General features: G+C 46.5%; 1 protein-coding gene across 1 annotated transcript in view; it reads left to right on the top strand.

Annotated features, from left to right (window-relative positions):
- The window catches only part of DNAH6 (dynein axonemal heavy chain 6), a 2,906,060-nt gene that overhangs the window by 741,603 nt on the left and 2,141,764 nt on the right, over window positions 1-22,693 (top strand). Inside the window, exon 24 of the mRNA XM_030192089.1 lies at window positions 6,254-6,434. Coding sequence (XP_030047949.1) covers window positions 6,254-6,434 — 181 coding nt within the window. The remainder of the gene's footprint in view (window positions 1-6,253; window positions 6,435-22,693) is intronic.

The following is a 22,693-nucleotide window of genomic DNA, read 5'->3' as shown; positions in this document are numbered from 1 at the left end:
GAGCTCATACGTAGGACCTGTTATCTCTATCAATCCAAGTGGCCCTACTCTCCCTATCAGTGAATGCTTCCAGCACTTCTGCATTGTGTCACAACTGTGGTCGTGATCCCTCTCTGACTCACCTTACTTCTGATGGTCAGCTGCTGAGCTGGCTACTGTCTTCATGGTTGTTTCTTTCCTGTGTGTTTCAAGCCTCACTTTGGTGTTCAGTGTGTATTTCCTGCCTCTGTCCTGTTTGTAAGGAAGTGCTGCACTTTCATTCAGTGCCTTTGCAATGCCAAAGGTCTCCAGATTAGTCCATGTGCAGTGAAGCACTTCTGCCTTGTTCTAGTCTGTGTGCCTGTGGGCACTTCTGCCTTGATCTCTTGTTATTTGTTCATTGCCTGTGTGCCTGTGGGCACTTCTGTCTTGTTTCCTTGTCTAGGGTGCCTGTGTGCACTTCTGCTTCTGTTCTTTTCGGTCTCTTTGTGTGCTAGGTTCTGCTTCTGTTCTTTTTGGTCTCTTTGTGTGCTAGGTTCAGTCTTCAGCCATAGTTCTGTTGTTTGTCTGTGTGGGTCAGCGTTGTGTCCTGCCTAGTCTGCCTTGCTTGTTCTAGTCCCCTCTACCTTAGCTTCAGCCATAGTTCTGTTGTTTGTCTGTGTGGGTCAGCTTTGTATCCTGCTTGTGTCTGCCTTGTTTGTCTTCAGCTCCAGTCCCCTTCCTGCTTGTCTCTGCCCTGTTTGCTTTCAGCTCCTGTTCCTGCCAAGCTTGTTTGAGTATCCTGAATCCTGCTTGAGTATCCTGAATCCTGTTTCTGCCAAGCTTGTTTGAGTATCCTGTTCCTGCCAAGCTTGTTTGAAAATCCTGAATCCTGCTTGAGTATCCTGAATCCAGTTCCAGCCAAACGAAGTCTGTGCTAGCATTTGGTTCCAGCCAAGCCTAGCCAAGTCCATGCCAGCATTTGGTTCCAGTCTAGCCAAGCTAAGTCCGTTCCAGCATTTGGTTCCAGCCAAGCCAAGTCCATTCCAGCATTTGATTCCAGCCAAGCCAAGTGCATCCTGATTCCTGTCCAGTCCTGCTTGGGGGGGTTTGCCTCCTGCTGCCACTTGACGACAGTAGGCCAAGGGCTTGCGTTGTTCTAGAGTTCGTGCCTGTTTGTTTAAAGCCTGGGATCGTGACACATTAGCCATATCATTTTCTGTGAGGCCTTCAGAAGCGTATCTTTCCAAGAGCTGTTTGGTGGTGGTGTCGTCTTTCTCTGTAAAGCCTTCATTCTCTTCATCACTGTCACTGGCTACATGTGAGTTAGGGGCATAGCCAGACCTCACAATGGGAGGAGGCCAGAGCCCGAGGTGGGGGGATGGCACATTTTGGTCTGCAGTCCCACCGCCGCCCTGCTGCTCCCCACCCACTGCTGCAGCAAATACCTTGGCTGGGTGGGGTCCCCAACCCCCACCAGCTGAAACCTTGTCCAGCACCAGTCTCCTGTGCCGCTGCATTGCCTGCCCTACTCTGTCTTCCCCCTCACATCCTGCATGCTCCTTTTAGTGAAATTGAGCATGAGGGGGAAGAGAGAGCAGGGCATGCAATGCAGCGGCACCAGAGACTGGCACTGGACAAGGCTTCAGTTGGTGGGGGTTGAGGACCTCCGCCAGCAAAACCAGGGGCCCAGGCCCCCGTGGCCTCACTTAGCTACACCACTGGTGTGAGTTATCCAGGACTATACTTGCACCAGTTAGGTTTTTCCAACATTTAGACATGCACATTTTTGTGATCACATGCCAGGCTTCACCACCACTTCCGACAGTGGCCAAAAGAACAAGCATTTCGTCCCACCCTTCCCAGAAATAGTGGATTATTCCTACGTCCATTCAATAACATTCTATGTCCTTTTCCTCCAGGAAGCCGTCTAACCTTTTTTTAAACTCCACTAAGCCAACCGCCCCAACCACCTTATCCGGCAACGAATTCCAGAGTCTAACCACGTGTTGAGTGAAGAAAAACTTCCTCCGATTCGTTTTAAATTTACTACACTGCAGCTTCATCACATGCCCCCTTGTCCTAGTATTTTTGGAAAGTGTAAACAGACGCTCCACATCAACTCGTTCCATTCCACTCATTATCTTATAGACCTCTATCATATCTCCCCTCAGCCGCCTTTTCTCCAAGCTGAAGAGCCCCAGCCTCTTCAGCCTTTCCTCATAGGGAAGTCATCCCATCCCCTGAATCATCTTTGTTGACCTTCTCTGCACCTTTTCCAATTCCACTATATCTCTTTTGAGGTGCGGCGACCAGAATTGAACACAATACTCGAGGTATGGTCGCACCATGGAGCGATACAATAGCATAATAATATCCTCATTTTTGTTTTCCATCCCTTTCCTAATAATACCCAACATTTTATTTGCTTTCCTAGCCTCAGCAGCAAAATCAGCAGAAGATTTCAACGTAACATCAATAATGACACCTAGATCCCTTTCTTGGCCCGTGACTCCTAATGCGGATCCTTGCAGGACGTAGTTATATTTTGGGTTCCTCTTTCTCACATGCATCACTTTGTACTTGCTCACATTAAATGTCATCTGCCATCTAGATGCCCAGTCTCCCAGTCTCGTAAGGTCCGCTTGTAATTTTTCACAATCCTCCCGCGATTTAACAAGTTTGAATAGTTTTGTGTCATCAGCAAATTTAATTACCTCACTAGTTACTCCCATCTCTAGGTCATTTATAAATATGTTAAAAAGCAGCTGTCCCAGCACAGACCCCTGGGGAACCCCACTAACTACCTTTCTCCATCGAGAATACTGACCATTTAACCCTACTCTCTGTTTTCTGTTAACCAATTTTTAATCCACAATAGGACACTGTCTCCTATCCCATAACTCTCCAATTTCCTCTGGAGTCTTTCATGAGGTACTTTGTCAAACGCCTTCTGAAAATCCAGATACACATTATCAACCGGCTCACCCCTTGTTTGTTCACCCCTTCAAAGAAATGTAGTAGATTGGTGAGGCAAGACTTCCCTTCCCTTCACTAAATCCATGTTGACTTTGTCCCATTTGTCCTTGTTTTTGAATGTGCTCTGTAATTTTGTTCTTTATAATAGTCTCTACCATTTTGCCTGGCACTGATGTCAGACTGACCGGTCTATAATTTCCAGGATCTCCTCTGGAAAATTTTTAAAATATCGGTGTTATATTGGCCACCCTTCAATCTTCCGGTACCATGCTTGATAAATTACAGATCTCTAACAGTAGTTCCGCCAGCTCATTTTTTAGTTCTATCAGTACACTTGGATGAATACCATCTGGTCCAGGATATTTGCTACTCTTCAGTTTGCCGAACTGCTCCATTACGTCTTCCAGGTTTACAGATATTTCATTAAGTTTCTCTGACTCGTCAGCCTTGAATACCCTTTTTGCCATAAGTATTTACATACCTCAGGTATGAACTGCTGATGAAACCAGTTTTCAAAAATGCTGGAAGTCATCCATGCATTTTTGCTAAACTCGTAGGAAAGAAGCATACAGGTCACGTTGAGAAGCACTGTGGTGATTTAAACATGCGTACACAAAATGGTTTCAGTTTGTGATTTCCTGTTTGGTTAACACATAAGAGAATGGTCCCTCTGTCCTTCATTTGCTTGAAGCTTTACTTTCACTGATTGTCATTCTTACAAGCCAAAGTAGTGTTCAGTAACATTTTAGAACACAGTCCGGTCTCATCACAGTTATATACCTGTTCTGTGGTATAGCCACCATCTCAAATTACCTTCTGAAGCTGGGTGAGGTACGAGCATGCAGCCTCATCGTCAGCTGACTGTATCTATCCAAAAATGGTGGTTTTGGTTATCCTGTGTCGCTTTTTAATGCAATTTAGCCATCCACTATATGCTGTAAATGACATTGACTCATTTCCATGAAGTTCTTTGTGAAAAGTTTTGTCTTGCATTTGCAGATGGGGGTCCAGACAGTGGAGTGCCTTCGGATCTCTCTTGGTAAACCACTGAAACACAGCTTTATCAAACTGGCTGTCCTGGGGTAGCCACAAAAGTTTTTGTTTCAGTCCATCGTCTGTTTCTATGGACTTAGCTGCATCACAGAGTTTCTCCTCCTCTTTTTTCCATCCATGAACTGTTGACTCGTTTATTGCTAGGTCTCTAGCCATTTGGGTTTGCTAGACTCTAGATTTGATTCTATCAAGTGCAGCAATGTTTTCTTCCAAACGAAATTTCTTTCATTTGTTTGAGGTTTCAGGCATTTCTTTAACCCAGGGAGGTATGATTAATATGAGACGGTGTTCTCAGCTCTGAGTGGATGGAGACGGGACGTCTCACTGTCTCCTGTTAATCAAATTGGAAGCCACGCATCAATCTCATTATAAACGGATTCGCATTGTTACAGATTGTGTTATAATAGGGTTGAGCTGTATTTCAGTATCTCTGTCCAAAATTATTGAATGAGACTATATCAGAAAATGTGTGTCAATGTACCTCAGTCCAAAGCACACTTCAGACAGATCTCAGTGTATATTTTCCTGTCCGTATATGCTTGACATTAGGCAAATCATTGATCGTATTTATGTTTATATTTGGTCATTTTACTATTGTTATACTATTAACAAAATTGTAAGTTTTATGCTAAACTGTATCTGTTGTACATTGCCTTGGTTGACGCATTTCATAAATGTGGTTAATAAATCCCAATAAATATGTTTTTTGTATTATCCTATATTGACACTCTTAGGTCTGAGCTCCACACCATCTTTGGTATGCACTCAATAGATATATATAATTGCAGGGACTCTGGCTTTTGACTGCCTTTGGTATGCACTCAATAGATATATATAATTGCAGGGACTCTGGCTTTTGACTGCTTTGAATGTCAACTATTACTATTTGGAGCCCCAGTGGTGGACTAGCTTTTCCTCAATTTTGAAGGTATGGTCTCATGACCCCTGATGCAGGCACTGAGTACCGAAACATGGCTCGTGTCAGGTCACTGATGTACAACATCATTTTTACTTCTATCAATTAAAGGACATGTTCCTGTCTTGAAGGCTCTTGGAAGCTTTGAAGGCTTTTTGTTTTGGATTGTTTGCTTTGTACTCTGTATCTCTCTCTGTTTGGCTTTGAACTCAGCAATAAAATGGTATCATTTTTTTTCTAAAGGCCAGCTTAAAAGATAAGTCATGAAAAAATATCAATAGGTGATTGGCTGATTTTGTTTTTAGTGTCTTTATAAACCAGGTTTGCCTTTTGTAGTGTCATGATAAGACAGAGTGTCAAAAGGCAAAGAAGTGAGTATAAAAATAAAAAAAGTGATTGAGGTAATATATAAAAGATTTTTAACAGCAATTTATGAAGCAAAAAATTGCTGTTAAAAATCTTTTATATATTACTAGTAAAACATGCCCGTTTCAGGCGCAAATGAAACGGGCGCTAGCAAGGTTTTCCTTCCAAACCCCCCCCCCCCCTGCTCACCCCTTCGGTGTTGTGAAGGCACTGACCGCCATTGTTGCAGACCTCGCCAATGCCACCTTCAATATGCTGAGTCGTTGGTTGTGAAGCCACTGACGCCATTGCTCCGCCCTCGACGTCATCACGTTTGACACAAGGGCGGGGCCCCAACACAGTGATTTCGGTGGCTTCACCACCACGAACCCTTCGAACCGGAAGGAAGTGCCTGGAGGAACAGACAGTGACGTCAGTGTCCTCAGAACGTTGAGGGTGAGTTTTATTATATAGGATCATAAATACATGAGGTCTGAGGTGCTCCCTGACATAGCACTATTAAATAACTGCAAAATACTGTCTACCATCAGAGGGGGATCAAAGCAATATAAATTAGCTATTTTGAGTTTATGCACTTGAGTGCACATTTTTTACTTAAAAGTTTGAGAAGATAGATTTTTTTTTTTACTTTGAAGGAAGATTTTTGCCAATGATTGAATGAGAAGAGCATAAGAAAGTGCCTATTCTGATCTTTACCCAGCATTCCTTGCTGAGTATACAGACAATGTAATCTGTTCTACACAAACAGCAAGATCTGCTCCTATGCAACTGGGGACAGAACAGTGGCACAAGTCATTCTGAGGCTTTTTACCTTCCTGTTACCATTGACACAACACAAGATAATTGGAGTATAATTGCTTAGTCTTTATAAAATAGGCATAAAAGAGGCACCTTCTTGGACTTCATATATAAGCACCTCGGACAGACACCTGCATACCTCAGAAAACATTGTCCTTATAACAGATTTGTTTGCTATTTTAGGATGAATGGTTGACCTGTCAGAGGAATTGGCTTTATTTAGAAAGTATTTTTAGTGCTCCTGACATTCAGAGGCAGTTGCCTGCAGAAGCTAAGATGTTTTTACAAGTGGATAAATCCTGGAAAGAAACCATGAGAAAAGTTAATCGTCTACCAAATGCCCTTCGAGCAGCTACCCAACCTGGTAAGACACAAGTACATTATGTTGTTAATCAGGAATAATAAGTTACTGTTATAAGATTAAACAACAACAATATAATATGATATACTATAATATCAAAGACAGATTTGATTGATTGATTTATTTATGTACCTGTATATCTATGGTTTTCTGTTGAGGTTAACCATCCAAAGTTGTAAAGCAAGAATGGTACATTTGCATAGTGGATATAGGATGGGTAGTTTTTACAAGGGCTCTGACTGTCTACCCACAGTTAAGCAGTCGGATCCCTAGTTTAAAAATTGCTTCATTGCTGAGCTACCAAATATAGTAGTCACCTTGGTTTTACTAAGCAGATATATTTATGGGGTACAAAAGTGATGTTCATGCTGGTCTTGAGCATCCTCTGATCCTCTGAGTAGTGCTAATAAATCCATCTTTTTACAAGTTAAAAGACCTAGTGTTGAGCTTGATAGAGAGACTAGTGACCACTTTTGACAAATGAGGTTGGCCCTTGAATCTTGAAAATGGATCACTCAAAGCCCTTTCTGATTCCCATTAACTTGAGGACCATGTGAATATTCTGACCTGAACGGTATATCTGACATTAACTGCTTGTACTGTTTGTGAACACTTGGATTCAAATTAGAATTGCTGCTTGCCTGATTAAGCATTACTATTGTAAGGCTGGCACTGGGGCTGCATTCCTGCTACTCTGGATTTCTTGTGTGCTAAGGAAGCTTGCATTAATGTTTGGAATCCCTAAGAAGAAGGAACACTTATACCTGTGTTTTTAGGCTGCTTGTATCCCCTCCCAAATGAGCATAAACCAGCCATTCTCAACTGGGAGGAGTAAAAGAAACCAAAACTACAAAAATATGAGAAAGGCAATTCTTTTTTATTATTTATCAAGAGTAATTTACAATTACAAATGCTAGTTTCTCATGGGGAGCGCGGGGGACCCAAACATGTGGTCTACCTCCGCCTCTCCCCAACGTAATGCTCTGATACAGCTGTTTTTATACCTTTTGTGTTAAGCAAGGCTTTAGCACTTATCTTCCTGAGAAATCATTCTGTTCTTACCATCTATCCCACGTCACTAAATCTCACATGCTTCTGTTCATCCATAATTGCACCTTTCCCAGGCCCGTTTGCACATAGGAATGGCTTATCAGATTATAAGTCCCTGGGCCTCACGATTTATGGCCTTTGCCCCTTTTGACTGCTCTAGGGTACACAACTAAGTTTATAGTATTTACTTAGGTGCTAGCAGACCATGAGCTCTGATTCAGTAAAGAGGTTAACTAAGAGACACTCAAGGCCTGTCAGCCTATATGCTCTGTTGAGCCTTAGCTTTCACAGGTCTTAACCATGTTTCATATTTCATAGTTCATAACTAGCACTATAGAAATGATAAGTAGAAGTAATAGTAGTACCCATAATATACACCTGATACCTGTGATTTCCACTAAATCTTGTGCTGAAGCTCAAAAGAAACTGGTTATTTTTATAAACTCTGATTAGTAGTAGATAGTTTTTTCTGGGGCTTAACACAAAATATATTTTTAAATCACAGACTACATGGGTTGCTCACTGTTATGATTGGGGTCTGAACCCCTCTCAAACTTACCTCTTTCCTGGGGGTCAGCTTCTTAGCTGGCTTCTGTTTCTTTTCTCTGTCCTTTCTGAGCTGGCTCTGTCTCTCTGTGCTGGCAGCTTCCAGCAGCATGGCTCTAATTGTTTCACTATACTGCACCTGTGTGTGTGTTGCCTGAGTTGCTCTACCTCTCTTTGGGTGTACTGGTTTCAAGTGCTTCACAGTGTTGCATTGGTGTGGGTTGGGCCTCTCTGGGTCAGTGTGCTTTTGCCTAGGTCTAGGGAGTGTGACATCATCAGGGAGGGCCTTGATAAGGATGTGGTGTTGTTTCCTTCAGGGCCTTTGCAACGGTGGTGTTTGCTTTAGGTAGGGTGGTGAAGTGTGCACTTCTGACTTTGTGTCTAATTTCCCTGCTTGCTTTTGCTAAGGTCCAGGTTAGTGTTAGTGCAGTGTGCACTGGTGTTTGTGTGTTTGGTTCCCCTGCTTTTTCCTCTTGGTTTTGGAAGCATTGCTGTGTGTAGGGCTTTGGAAGCTCTGGTGCTGATAGAAGTACTTCAGGGTTTGGTGTTGTTAGGAACACTGCAGAGTTTGCTGTTAGAAATACTTCTGGTGTTTGTGCTATTAGGAGCATTGCAGTCTTTGCTGTTGTGTTTGGTGATTTAGAATCACTTTTGGCTTATGTGTTAGCTTCCCTGCTTTTTCCTTGTGGCTCCCCTGTCATCCCTTTTAGTGCTAGGAGCTCTTCTGGTTGCTTACCAGAGTAGTGCTTAGGAAGCACCTTGTTAGTTTTGTATCTAGCTTGCTAGAGCAGTGCTTAGGTAGCTTGTTAGTTTTGTGTTTAGCTTATTAGTGTAGAGCTCTGCTTGTAGCTTGGTGCTTAATAGCACCTGTGTTAGCTTTGTGTTTAGTTCCCTGCTCTGTTAGTTTAGGGCTTAGGAAGTCCCTTTCTTGAGCAGGGCTTAGGAGCTCCTGTTTAGTATAGGGCTTAGGAAGTCCTTTTGTCAGTTTACTGTTAGGAACACTCCTGCTGGTTTAGGGCTTGGGAGCACGTAGATCAGTTTAGGGTTAGGAGCACTTCTGTTTCCAGTCCTGGTCCCTATGTCATCCGGTATCCAGTAAGTCCTGTCGGCTACTCGAACCCAGGAGCTCAACTCCTGGGGGGCTTAGTAGCTAAGCGCAGGTGAAGCTGTGCGGACCAGTCCAGTGTGTTCCAGTCTGGTGTGCTCCAGTCCAGTGTGTTCCTGTCCGGTGTGTGTTCCAGTCCTGTGTCCTCCAGTCCGGGGGATTCCAGTCCATGTGTTCCGGTTCGTTGGGCAGTGCCTGCAGTCCCTGCCGGTGTGCTTACCCAGTGTTGGTTGGTGGGTTTTGCCTGCTGCTGTCGCTCCTCGGCAGCAGCCCAAGGGCTCACGTTTGCTCCAGAGCCCGGCCCCGCGGGCTCTGAACCTGAGAACCTGACATTCACACAGATCCAGTTTTAAGCATGTCACTTGAAAATCAAGTATTGTACAGGTTTTTGTATGAGGCTTAGGGGCTCTTTTTCAAAAGATATAAAAATGTCTCAAAAATGTCATAAAGTGGTAGAAGGTGGAGTGGTGGAAAGTGTGAACCCTCCAAAACCCACCAAAAACCTACTGTACCTGCAGGCATAAGGGCTATAATAGTGGTGTACAGTTGGGCACAGTTTCTGGACCTTTGCAAGCTCCTTGTGGGTCAGAAATTGTGGGAAAAAAAAGGCTACAAATTGCTTACATACATGCAGCCTGTATGCATGTGATGCAAGCCGCTAGGCAGCTGCCTATACTGTAAGCTCTGCACACAACTAACCCACAGCTGGACAGTTTCTACTACAAGGTCTCAGTTACAGCCTATCCTGCCTTCCCAATCTGGGTCATGAGGCAGCCCGCTGTAAGCTCTTTACTGCTTACAGCCTGTACTGTCTCTCTACGGTTATTACAGTTCTTTAAGTTTCCCAGAGATGTGCAGATAACACTCCGACATTTAATATAGTAACTTACATTGAGCTACAGTAAGCAAATAAAAAAATATCTCACAGGATTAAGGTGAGCAGGTTTCAAGAATACAGCATACAAGTCAGAAGCCAGGAATATACAGAAACAGCATCCAAAATTCTTCCTGTCTGTCGGAGTTCTGCCAAGCTGTAGAACTTCTTTGGTATGAAAAAGGCCAATAGTCCCAACAAAGGAGGCGTAAAGGCAGAAAGTCAAGGATAGAAGATGGAGGGGAGAAAATATCAAAGAGAAAGGGAAAAAGGGTGCCAAAATAGACAAAGGCTCTCAAGGATATACCTAACACTCTGACCATCCCAGGTTGGCTATCAGCCAATAGGGAAATCTCTGACCATATAGAGAAGATTGGCTGCAACTCCCTTCCTTATCAGATGGGAAGGAATGTGAGGAATTTGGCTTTAATCTGACTTAACTCAATGCAGTTTACTAATATTAGATAAAACAATGCCATGCCTAGGCAGCTGCCTGGGCACGAGTTAAACTAGGTTACTGGACTAATAACATTACAAACTAGGATACATGTGTATATCTGTTTATATACAGGTCAAAAACAGGTAATTTGGTATTACTTAGGCTATTGTCTAACTTCCACATAGTTTGATTTTTTTTGCGGTTCGCATCAGCGTGTATGAAAGCCATCTGTAGCATGCGCTGAGTAGCCATGCTTAGTGATTGGCTGTTCTGTGCATGCTCAACAGACTGATTGGCTCCACCCCCCCCCACCCCCCTACTCAGATACTCACTGTTTTTGCGAGCAGCTCATTTGCATCCAGTTTCTTCTGAGCATCTCTTGCTATTTCCAACTCGGTAATTTTTACCGAGTTGGAAATAGCGATTGGTTCTTTATTGGGACTTAGTGCATTGAGGTGTCAGAGATGGTGACTTGGACCTACAAATGCTTCCTATTTTCAGTCCCACTATACATCTAAGCATGGAAGAAGAGTAATCTACTCCATGAAATTAGACTGAGTTGACCCTGTGTTCTGACCTGGTTTTACAGCCTGCTTCACTGACACAGACTACTCAGTAATTACTGTGGATTCTTTTGGATTCATATTAGGTAAATGAGACTTTTATTAGAGGTTCTAAAATACACAACGATTAAGATATATACAGTGATTAAGTTATATACACAATGATTATAACTATAAACGATGATTACATCACTTTTCCCTACATCCAAGCAATGCTAGGAGTTTCTAGACCAGGAAAAGAAGCAATAAACAATCATTATACATATATCCATCACTGGTCCTTATATATACACACTGATTAAACTATAAAACTGAAAAGAAACAATAATACCTATCTATAGTTAAAGAATACCTATCTATAAACAATCATTACATCACTTGCCCCTACATCCAAGCAATGCTAGGAGTTTCTTGGCCAGGAAATCAATAGACATCAAACAAAATAAAACATGGAAAAGAAAATAAGATGATACCTTTTTTATTGGACATAACTTAATACATTTCTTGATTAGCTTTCGAAGGTTGCCCTTCTTCGTCAGATCGGAAATAAGCAAATGTGCTAGCTGACAGTGTATATAAGTGAAAACATTCAAGCATTACTATGACAGTCTGACAGGGTGGGAGGATGGGGGTGGGTAGGAGGTATGCATGGGGACATCAAAGCATATCATTGATATTCTAACAGGATGGGTGTGGATAGGTGAGGGGTGGGGTGATCAATATAGCAACGAAGGATGCTATATTGGAGAAACAGGCCAGATGCTTAAGACAAGATTCAATTTACATAGACATCACATGAACAATACTGATGCCAGTAGGGTTCCCACCCCTGTTGGTCAGCATTTTACAGGACCAGGACACTGTACCAGTGACTTCACAGTGAGAATCCTGAAAGGTAACTTTAAAACCATACAAGAACGTAAGACCTTTGAAGTCAGAATGATTGAATATTTTAACACCCAACAGAAAGGAGTTAACAAGGATCTGGGGTTCCTAGCCCATTATAAACCATAAAGCTGTATTTCTCTGTTGATCACCCCACCCCTCACCTATCCACACCCATCCTGTTAGAATATCAATGATATGCTTTGATGTCCCCATGCATACCTCCTACCCACCCCCATCCTCCCACCCTGTCAGACAGTTCAGCGGGGATCCCGTGGGGACGGAAGCAGTTCCTGCTGGGTTCCCATGGAAGTGTATGCTGCACTTGCGCCAGTCTCTCACGTACCGAGTACCAAGTTCTTTGAGTTCTGTCTCCTCCTCCTTGCTTTAACAGCACAGATGCGGAAAGTCTCCATTAAGGAGGAGGTAGAGATACAAATGGTGATGAAATTCAAAAAGGCATGGGATAAACATAGAGGATCTCTAATTAGAAAATGGAAGTAATAAAAAAACCTAAACTTAAATGGCTGAATATTTGTTCAAATCTCTTTAAAACCCAGATACTCTAATTGCTGTTACCACTTCCTCCAGCAAAGAGTTCCAGAGCTTAACTATTCACAGATGTTCCCACCACCTAGAGGCCCTCTGCTCCAAACCTTTTCCTCCACTCCAAGGTGCCCATAGCTATAATACACACTCATGTTTGCTTCCTGCCGGACAGATGAGAGAAGGTACCCCCAATGCACCCAGCTCATGACACACATAGTGCACCCCAAAATGAGGCAATGTAGCACTACAGTGCAGTAGATCGCAGCACATGCACCATAATAAAAAGTGAGGTTGGATGAATTTGCTTGAGATTGGATGAATACAGGGAGAAGTTGTAACTCCTAACCTGTGGAATTCACTACTAATACAATTGTGTAATTGTGTAATTATGGCGGTGCATTGCTATGTGTTTCTTACAGTTGAGCCTGTCTTCTTCATCTAGGTGAGATTTTCACCATTTTCTTTCAAGTTGACATCCTTGACACTTAAGGATCCATAGTTCTAGGGAGGACCACAGGGAACATTTGTTTGTGAAGCATAGGACCTTCTTTCGAGGGGCCATTTTTTCTAATGACATTGCTAAGCATGAATTCCAGATATCAACCTGTTCTGACACTGTCATCATCTTTTCATCAATATGGGGGTAGGACAAAGCCTCTAGGAAGTTTTCAGCAGTCAGATTTCTCATGTCTCGGATTTCCTTCTAAACTTTAGTTGAGCCCATCTGTTTTATATAATCCTTAATAGAAAATTTAATTAAGAAATGATTAGTCCATGATAGGGGTGTTATCTCTATGCCACTGGCCTTCTGTTCCAAAATGTCAACCCCTTTGTAGAACACCAAATCTAGCATATGGCCGTTTTCATGGTTTAGATATTTGATCACCTGAATGAATCCTAGAGCTGCCATCATATCAAGGAAGGCAGCAGTAGTGGTGTTTGGAGTTTCAATGTGTGGTTAAAGTCTCTCATAGTCAGTAACCTAGAGTATCTAAGGGTTACCTCAGTCACCAAATTCAGCAGTTCTTGCACAGATGATGTAGTATTGCGAGTTGCTCTGTAGACCACGAGCAGCCATATTTGTTCCTTGTCTCCCAACTGGTTTAGAAGGCATTCTGACTCAGACAGGTAGGAGATGGAGACTCTATGCAGTTTGATTGTCTCTCAGATCAGGACTGCTACCCCTCCACCCCACTTCTCTTGTCTTGGTTGGTGCAGGATAGTGAATCCTGTGGGGGCAAGGTTCAGCCAGTGGTACTCCTCCACTTTCATCCTGCCAGGTCTCAGTTATTCCCAAAATGTGTAAGTGGTATTCATTGATAACATAATGGATCCTAGGAAATATTTTATTGGCTAATCTGCCATTTCCTGGGCCCAAGTTTCCAAGTACTGGTCTGTTTGTGGCAGGGGCGTAGCCACAGGTGGGCCTGGGTGGACCCAGATCCATCCACCTTTGCCCAAGGCCCTCCCTAACTACCCCCAATCTAACATTCTTCGCTGCATTTCCTCCCACATGTCTGGGTTCGGCCATCCGGGTTCGTTGCCTGCCTCTTCCTGCTCTTCCCCGCTGTTGCCATGGTGCCTGACGCTTTCTTTTTCAGGCCGTCGCTGGCAGCAATTCACACATGCATTTGCCTCTGCCACATCTGGCCCTCTCTGATGCAGCTTCCTGTTTATGTAAGCGCCGAATGGACGCAGCAGGGGGAAATGCCTATGTGAATCACTGCCAGCAACAGCCCAAAAAAGAAAGCTGCAGGCACCATAGCAATGGCAGGGTGGAGCAGAAAGAGGTAGGCAACACTTCCGGATGGCTGGACCCAGACTTGCAAGAGGAAAGGCAGCGAGGGATTTTGGTTTCTCCGAGGACAAGCAGGCTGCTTGTTCTCACTGATGGGTTGACGTCCTCGGCAGTCCCCTCCATCGGAAAGTTTACTAGCAAAGGCCTTTGCTAGTCCTCGCGCGCCCATGCGCACCGCGCATGCGCGGCCGTCTTCCCGCCCGAAACCGGCTCGAGCCGGCCAGTCTTCTTTCGTCCGCACTCGGTACGGTCGTGTTACGCCGTTCGTGCCCCAGAGAGTCGACCTCGCGCGTCCTTTTCGACGTGTTTTTGTCCTTTTTTTCTTTGAGAAAAGTTCGGGAAGCGCTCCGGTAGTATTCCGGAAGACCCTTTCGGGTTTTCTGCCCTTCCCGTATTTCTTAGTTTTTGCCCCGTAAGTTTTCTTTCGTTGTCGGGGTAGGCCTCTTTTGGCCTCGGTCGAGATTTTTCTCCCTCTAAATTTTGGTGCTTCAATTTTCGCCATTTCGGCTTTTGATTTCGCCGGCGTGATTTTTCCGCCCATGACATTGAAGCCTTCCAGCGGCTTCAAGAAGTGCACCCAGTGCGCCCGGGTAATCTCGCTCACTGATAGGCACTCTGCGTGTCTTCAGTGTCTAGGGGCCCAGCACCGCCCTCAGAACTGCAGTCTGTGTTCCCTGTTACAAAGGCGGACTCAGGTAGCGAGATTAGCCCAGTGGAACGTTTTGTTCTCGGGCTCTTCGTCGGCATCGGCACCGGAGGCATCGAGTGCATCGACGTCGTCAGCGTCCGGACCATCTTCCTTGGCTGCCGCTCCATCGACTGCATCGAGGCATCGGACCTCTGCATCGGCGCCGAGGCATCGGGCGACTGTATCGACGTCGGTGGTACCGAGACTTCGTCTGCTGATGTCGTCGGACGGAGGTGCATCGTCAGGAGTGCAGGTGAGGGCTGTCCATTCCCCTGCTGGTGGCGGTGAGCCTTCGGGTGGGTCTCCTCCTACCCTGAGGACTCCTGCGGTACAGCCCCCCCGGGATCGACCCTCTTCGGTCTCGGCCCCGAGGAAGCGACGGATGGATTCTACGTCCTCCTCGTCGGTGCCGGGGAGCTCCGGTGACATGCTTCGGAAGAAGTCGAAGAAGCATCGACACCGGTCTCCTCCCCGCGTCGGCACTGAGAGCTCTGGGTCGCCGAGGGATTCGGCACCCAGCAGGCATCGGCACCGAGAGGACCGCTCACCCTCTGTTCAGGAGGTGTCGATGCGCTCCACTCTGGACAGCCCGGAACAGCCTCCTCGCCCGGAACAGGTTCTGGCGTCGACGCCTGCATTGACCTCTCAGCCTTTCTCTGCAGCCGCTCTGAACGAGAGCCTCCGGGCCGTTCTCCCAGAGATTCTGGGAGAGCTGTTGCGCCCTACCCCTCCGGTACCGGCGGTGCTTGCGCCTCCGGTACCGTCAAGCGTGGCGCCGGCTGGCCCATCGCCCAGGTTGAGGTCCCCGACGTTGGTACCGCGTGCGGTGCCGACCGCGGCCACCTCCCAGGAAGGCTCCCCGACTACGTCGGCGGAGGGAGCTTCGCCGATGCGGGCGAGGGAGTCTACCTCTCGACGCCCCCACCGTGGACGGGGTTCCACCGAGTCGAGCAGGGCGAGGTTGCAGACACAGGTCCGTGAACTTGTGTCTGACACCGAGGGTGAGGCCTCGTGGGAGGAAGAGGAAGACCCCAGATATTTCTCGGACGAGGAGTCTGAGGGTCTTCCTTCTGATCCTACTCCCTCTCCTGAAAGGCAGCTTTCTCCTCCTGAGAGTCTGTCTTTCGCTTCCTTTGTCCGGGAGATGTCTACGGCCATCCCCTTCCCGGTGGTTGTGGAGGACGAGCCCAGGGCTGAAATGTTTGAGCTCCTGGACTATCCTTCTCCACCTAAGGAAGCGTCCACTGTTCCCTTGCACCATGTCCTGAAAAAGACATTGCTTGCGAACTGGACCAAGCCACTAAGTAATCCCCACATTCCCAAGAAGATCGAGTCCCAGTACCGGATCCATGGGGACCCAGAGCTGATGCGCACCCAGTTGCCTCATGACTCTGGAGTTGTGGATTTGGCCCTAAAGAAGGCTAAGAGTTCTAGGGAGCATGCTTCGGCGCCCCCGGGCAAAGACCCTAGAACCTTAGACTTCTTTGGGAGGAAGGCCTACCATTCTTCTATGCTCGTGGCCAAGATCCAGTCTTACCAGCTCTACACGAGCATACACATGCGGAACAATGTGCGGCAGTTGGCGGGCTTGGTTGATGCTCTTCCCCCTGAGCAAGCCAAGCCTTTTCAGGAGGTGGTCAGGCAGCTGAAGGCGTGCAGAAAATTCCTGGCCAGAGGAGTTTATGACACTTTTGATGTTGCGTCCAGGGCCGCTGCTCAAGGTGTGGTGATGCGCAGGCTCTCATGGCTGCATGCCGCCGACCTGGAGAATAGACTCCAGTAGCGGATTGCGGACTCGCCTTGCCGTGCGGACAACATTTTTGGAGAAAAAGTCGAGCAGGTGGTAGAGTCTCTCCACCAGCGGGACACCGCATTCGACAAGTTCTCCCGCCGGCAGCCTTCAGCCTCTACCTCTACAGGTAGAAGATTTTTCGGGGGAAGGAAGACTGGTCCCTATGCTTCTGGTAAGCGTAGGTACAATCCTCCTTCCCGACAGCCTGCGGCCCAGGCTAAGCCCCAGCGCGCTCGCTCTCGTCAGCAGCGTGCGCCTCAGCAAGGCCCCGCGGCTCCCCAGCAAAAGCAAGGGGCGAGCTTTTGACTGGCTCCAGCAGAGCATAGCCGACATCCAAGTGTCAGTGCCGGGCGACCTGCCGGTCGGGGGGAGGTTGAAAGCTTTTCACCAAAGGTGGCCTCTCATAACCTCCGACCAGTGGGTTCTGCAAATAGTCCGGCAAGGATACACCCTCAATTTGGCCTCCAAACCTCCAAATTGTCCACCGGGAGCTCAGTCTTACAGCTTCCAGCACAAGCAGGTACTTGCAGAGGAACTCTCCGCCCTTCTCAGCGCCAATGCGGTCGAGCCCGTGCCATCCGGGCAAGAAGGGCTGGGATTCTATTCCAGGTACTTCCTTGTGGAAAAGAAAACAGGGGGATGCGTCCCATCCTAGACCTAAGGGCCCTGAACAAATATCTCGTAAAAGAAAAGTTCAGGATGCTTTCCCTGGGCACCCTTCTCCCCATGATTCAGCAAAACGATTGGCTATGCTCTCTGGACTTGAAGGATGCCTACACACACATCCCGATACTGCCAGCTCACAGACAGTATCTGCGATTTCAGTTGGGCACACGCCACTTCCAGTACTGTGTGCTACCCTTTGGGCTCGCCTCTGCGCCCAGGGTGTTCACAAAGTGCCTAGCTGTGGTAGCAGCGGCACTTCGCAGGCTGGGGGTACACATGTTCCCATATCTCGACGATTGGCTGGTGAAGAACACATCCGAGGCAGGAGCCCTGCAGTCCATGCAGATGACTATTCGCCTCCTGGAGCTACTGGGGTTTGTGATAAATTACCCAAAGTCCCATCTTCTCCCAGTGCAGAAACTCGAATTCATAGGAGCCCTGCTGGATTCTCGGACTGCTCGCGCCTATCTCCCAGAGGCGAGAGCCAACAACTTGTTGTCCCTCGTCTCGCGGGTGCGTGCGTCCCAGCAGATCACAGCTCGGCAGATGTTGAGATTGCTGGGCCACATGGAGGCTTATTTTCAAAGCACTTAGCCTCCCAAAGTTCCATAGAAACCTATGGAACTTAGCCTCCCAAAGTGCTTTGAAAATATGCCTCATGGCCTCCACAGTTCATGTGACTCCCATGGCCCGCCTTCACATGCGATCTGCTCAATGGACCCTAGCCTCCCAGTGGTATCAGGCCGCTGGGGGACTAGAGGACGTGATCCACCTGTCCACGAGTTTTCTCAAATCCCTGTATTGGTGGACGATTTGCTCCAATTTGACTCTGGGACGTCCCTTCCAAATTCCTCAGCCACAAAAAGTGCTGACCACGGATGCGTCTCTCCTGGGATGGGGAGCGCATGTCGATGGGCTTCACACCCAAGGAAGTTGGTCCCTCCAAGAACGCGATCTACAGATCAATCTTCTGGAGTTGCGAGCGATCTGGAACGCTCTGAAGGCTTTCAGAGATCGGCTGTCCCACCAAATTATCCAAATTCAGACAGACAACCAGGTTGCCATGTACTATGTCAACAAGCAGGGGGGCACCGGATCTCGCCCCCTGTGTCAGGAAGCCGTCAGCATGTGGCTCTGGGCTCGCCGTCTCGGCATGGTGCTCCAAGCCACATATCTGGCAGGCGTAAACAACAGTCTGGCCGACAGGTTGAGCAGGATTATGCAACCTCACGAGTGGTCGCTCAGTTCCAGGGTAGTGCGACAGATCTTCCAAGCGTGGGGCACCCCCTTGGTGGATCTCTTCGCATCTCGAGCGAACCACAAAGTCCCTCAGTTCTGTTCCAGGCTTCAGGCCTCCGGCAGACTAGCATCGGATGCCTTCCTCCTGGATTGGGGGGAGGGCCTGCTGTATGCTTATCCTCCCATCCCTCTGGTGGGGAAGACTTTGTTGAAACTCAAGCAAGACCGAGGCACCATGATTCTGATTGCTCCTTTTTGGCCGCGTCAGATCTGGTTCCCCCTTCTTCTGGAGTTATCCTCCGAAGAACCGTGGAGATTGGAGTGTTTTCCGACCCTCATCACACAGGACGAGGGGGCGCTTCTGCATCCCAACCTCCAGTCTCTGGCTCTCACGGCCTGGATGTTGAGGGCGTAGACTTTGCCTCTTTGGGTCTGTCAGAGGGTGTCTCCCGCATCTTGTCCTCGGAGAAAGCGAATGCTACATACCTGTAGAAGGTATTCTCCGAGGACAGCAGGCTGATTGTTCTCACAAACCCGCCCGCCTCCCCTTTGGAGTTGAGTCTTCCCTTGAAGTGTATTGTTTTGCTACATACTGGACTGGCCGGCTCGAGCCGGTTTCGGGCGGGAAGACGGCCGCGCATGCGCGGTGCGCATGGGTGCGCGAGGACTAGCAAAGGCCTTTGCTAGTAAACTTTCCGATGGAGGGGGCTGCCGAGGACGTCAACCCATCAGTGAGAACAATCAGCCTGCTGTCCTCGGAGAATACCTTCTACAGGTATGTAGCATTCGCTTTGGAGCAGGCTGGATTGGGGAAAGGCAGAAGTGCTGGCCGTGGGGGGGGGGGGGGGGACTGGAGGGAAGGGAGAGAGCTGCTGGATGTGGGAGGAACAGGAAGAAGGGACTGGAGGAGGAGGGGAGCTGGAGGGAAGGGAGAGAACTGCTGGAACAGCACAAGGAGGGAGGGAAGGGAAACAGAGATAGCAGACCAAGGAGATGAAGGAAAAGGGGATCAAATACTGAACCTACAGCATGAGGGAGGAAGGGAGGGTGGGTGGGCAGGTAGGCAGTGAATCAAGCAAGCAAACCAGGTGCTGGAAAGGGGAGGGAGTGAGAGGGAGAGAGAGAAGCTGGATGGGGTAGGGTCAGAGAGGATAGATATATATCGACACTGGGGACGAAGAGAGGGAGAAGCTGAACAGGGAAATATAGAGACACAGAGAAAGGGAGATACTGAACATGGAGGAAGACAGAGGTACAGAGATGGAAGAAGATGGATAGTGGACATGATTGAAGAGAGTAGAAATATCAAATGGACAGGAGACCTTGGTGAGTGAGTTAAGATAAGACAGAAGTATGTAGAAACCAGAGCCTGGGACCAACATGATTTGAAAAATAAAATGACTAGACAACAAAATGTAGAAAAATAATTTTATTTTTCTATTAAGTGATTAGAATATGTCAGATTTGAAATGTACATCCTGCTAGAGCTGGTGTTAGATATGTCTGGGGCCCAAGGCAGAAATTTGGGAGGGGACTCCAGTTTACTAACAGGCTGCACCTTCTTCAGCTTCCAGCTGGCCTAGGGTTCTCTCTGGCTAGGGGGCCAAACGTAGTTGCCCTAGTTGTACCCCCCCAACACCACCTCTTGCATGTGCTATCATTATATTCTGCACAGTATAGGAGAAGTACATAAGTATTGCCATACTGGGACAGACCAAAGGCCCATCAAGCCCAGCATCCTGTTTCCAACAGTGGCCAATCCAGGTCACAAATACCTGGCAAGATCCCCAAAAAGTACAAAACATTTTATACTGCTTATCCCAGAAATAGTGGATTTTCCCCAAGTCCATTTAATAACGGTCTATGGACTTTTCCTTTAGGAAGCCGTCCAAACCTTTTTTTAAACTCCGCTAAGCTAACCACCTTTACCACATTCTCTGGCAACGAATTCCAGAGTTTAATTACATGTTGAGTGAAGAAAATTTTCTCCAATTCATTTTAAATTTACTACTTTGTAGCTTCATTGAATGCCCCCTAGTCCTAGTATTTTTGGAAAGAGTAAACAGACGCTTCACGTCTACCCTTTCCACTCCACTCATTATTTTATAGACCTCTATCATATCTCCCCTCAGCTGTTTTTTCTCCAAGCTGAAGAGCCCTAGCTACTTTAGCCTTTCCTCATAGGGAAGTCGTCCCATCCCCTTTTTCAGTTTTGTCTCCCTTCTCTGCACCTTTTCTAATTCCACTTTATCTTTTTTGAGATGCGGTGACCAGAATTGAACACAATAATAACGTCCTCATTTTTGTTTTCCATTCCTTTCTTAATAATGCCTAACGTTCTATTTGCTTTCTTAGCCGACGCAGCACACCGTGTGGAAGGTTTCAACGTATCATCAACATGACACCTAGATCCCTTTCTTGGTCAGTGACTCCTAACGTGGAACCTTGCATAATTTATTTATTTATTTATTTATTGCATTTGTATCCCACATTTTTCCACCTATTTGCGGGCTCAGTGTTGCTTACAATACCTTGTGAAGAATGGAAATACATTGTTACAGTACGATTATGGGTTACATTGTGAGGAGGTATGGGAAGACAAAGTCAAGTCAAAAATTGTGAGGGCGTGGAAACCATGTGAAGTTACAGTGGGGAAAAGATAGGCGATAGATGTAGCTATAATTTAGGTTCCTCTTTCCCACATGTATCACTTTGCACTTGCTCACATTAAACGTCACCTGCCATTTAGAAGCTCAGTCTCGTAAGGTCCTCTTGTAATTTTTCGCAAGCCTGCCGTGATTTAAGCACTTTGAATAACTTTGTGTCGTCAGCAAATTTAATTACCTCACTAGTTACTCCCATCTCTATGTCATTTATAAATATGTTAAAAAGCAGCGGTCCCAGCACAGACTCCTGGGGAACCCCACTAACTACCCTTCTCCACTGAGAATACTAACCATTTAACCCTACTCTCTGTTTTCTATCTTTTAACCAGTTTTTAATCTCTTTGTATTTCTCTGTGCTGTGCTACATGCAAGGTCTGGCCTCTTGGGATTTCGATTTATGATTTATCATTTTTATTCAAAATCAGTATCCTGTACATATATCACTATACAACTTTGTCACTTGCATTCACAATAACAGTTCCTTATTTATTACAGGTAATGTGAATTTGCCGGAATCTACAAAAACAAATTATTTTTCTCTTTTATTTTTGTTTTTTTATTATATTCCCTCCCTTCCCAACAAACCCCCCCAACCTTTCCCCCAATAATCCCCTCCCTCTCCCTCCCTTCCCTCTCTCCTGTGAGAACAAAACTTAAGACTAGAAATTCAACAATCTACTTCTCGCAACCGGGGTCAGTGTATTTAATAGCGGGCTCCATATATTCTGGAACCGCAACCCTGTCCTGGAACTAAAGTCAACCACTCCCATCCTCTCCATCCGCATCATCAAAATCATTCGTGACCGCCACTGAGAGTATGACGGGTATTGACTGGTCACCCATTCAGACAAAATCACCTGCATGGCAGTCACAGTAGCCCTGTATACAAAAGCTTTGAATCCTTTTGGTATTGGATGGATAAACACCGGGTGTCCCAGCAATAATCCCGATTTACATGTCCATCTGGCTCTCCAAATAGAAGAGACATATTGTGTTAGCTGTTTCCAAAATTTAGCTGTGCCTCTGCATGTCCAAAGCATATGCCCCAGGGTGGCTCCAGCTTCCTTGCATTTAGGGCATTCCCCCCATGGGGAGACCCCCATATGAAAAGCCCTCCTGGGGGGGATATAGAGTCTGAGTGCCACTTTATATTGAGTCTCCCAATGCGACATCATGATGGTATGTCTCTTCATAGTCAAAATATAAGCTTTAAATTGCGCTACTGTAAGGTCCAACGGAATATCTTCTTTCCACTGCATTAACAACTTTACAAAATCTGGTTCCTGAATAGTATCCCTGATATGTCTATGATGGAATTTTAGTGGAACCCGTTGCTGCGCTGTTAGAGAAAATGCTGAAGCCAGCTCTTCTTGAACATCTTCAGCTAAATCCTCCCAGGGCA

Source organism: Microcaecilia unicolor, chromosome 2 (genome assembly GCF_901765095.1).
Source record: "Microcaecilia unicolor chromosome 2, aMicUni1.1, whole genome shotgun sequence".
NCBI classification, from domain to species: Eukaryota; Metazoa; Chordata; class Amphibia; order Gymnophiona; family Siphonopidae; genus Microcaecilia; species Microcaecilia unicolor.
This window is presented reverse-complemented; position numbering and strand designations above follow the sequence as displayed.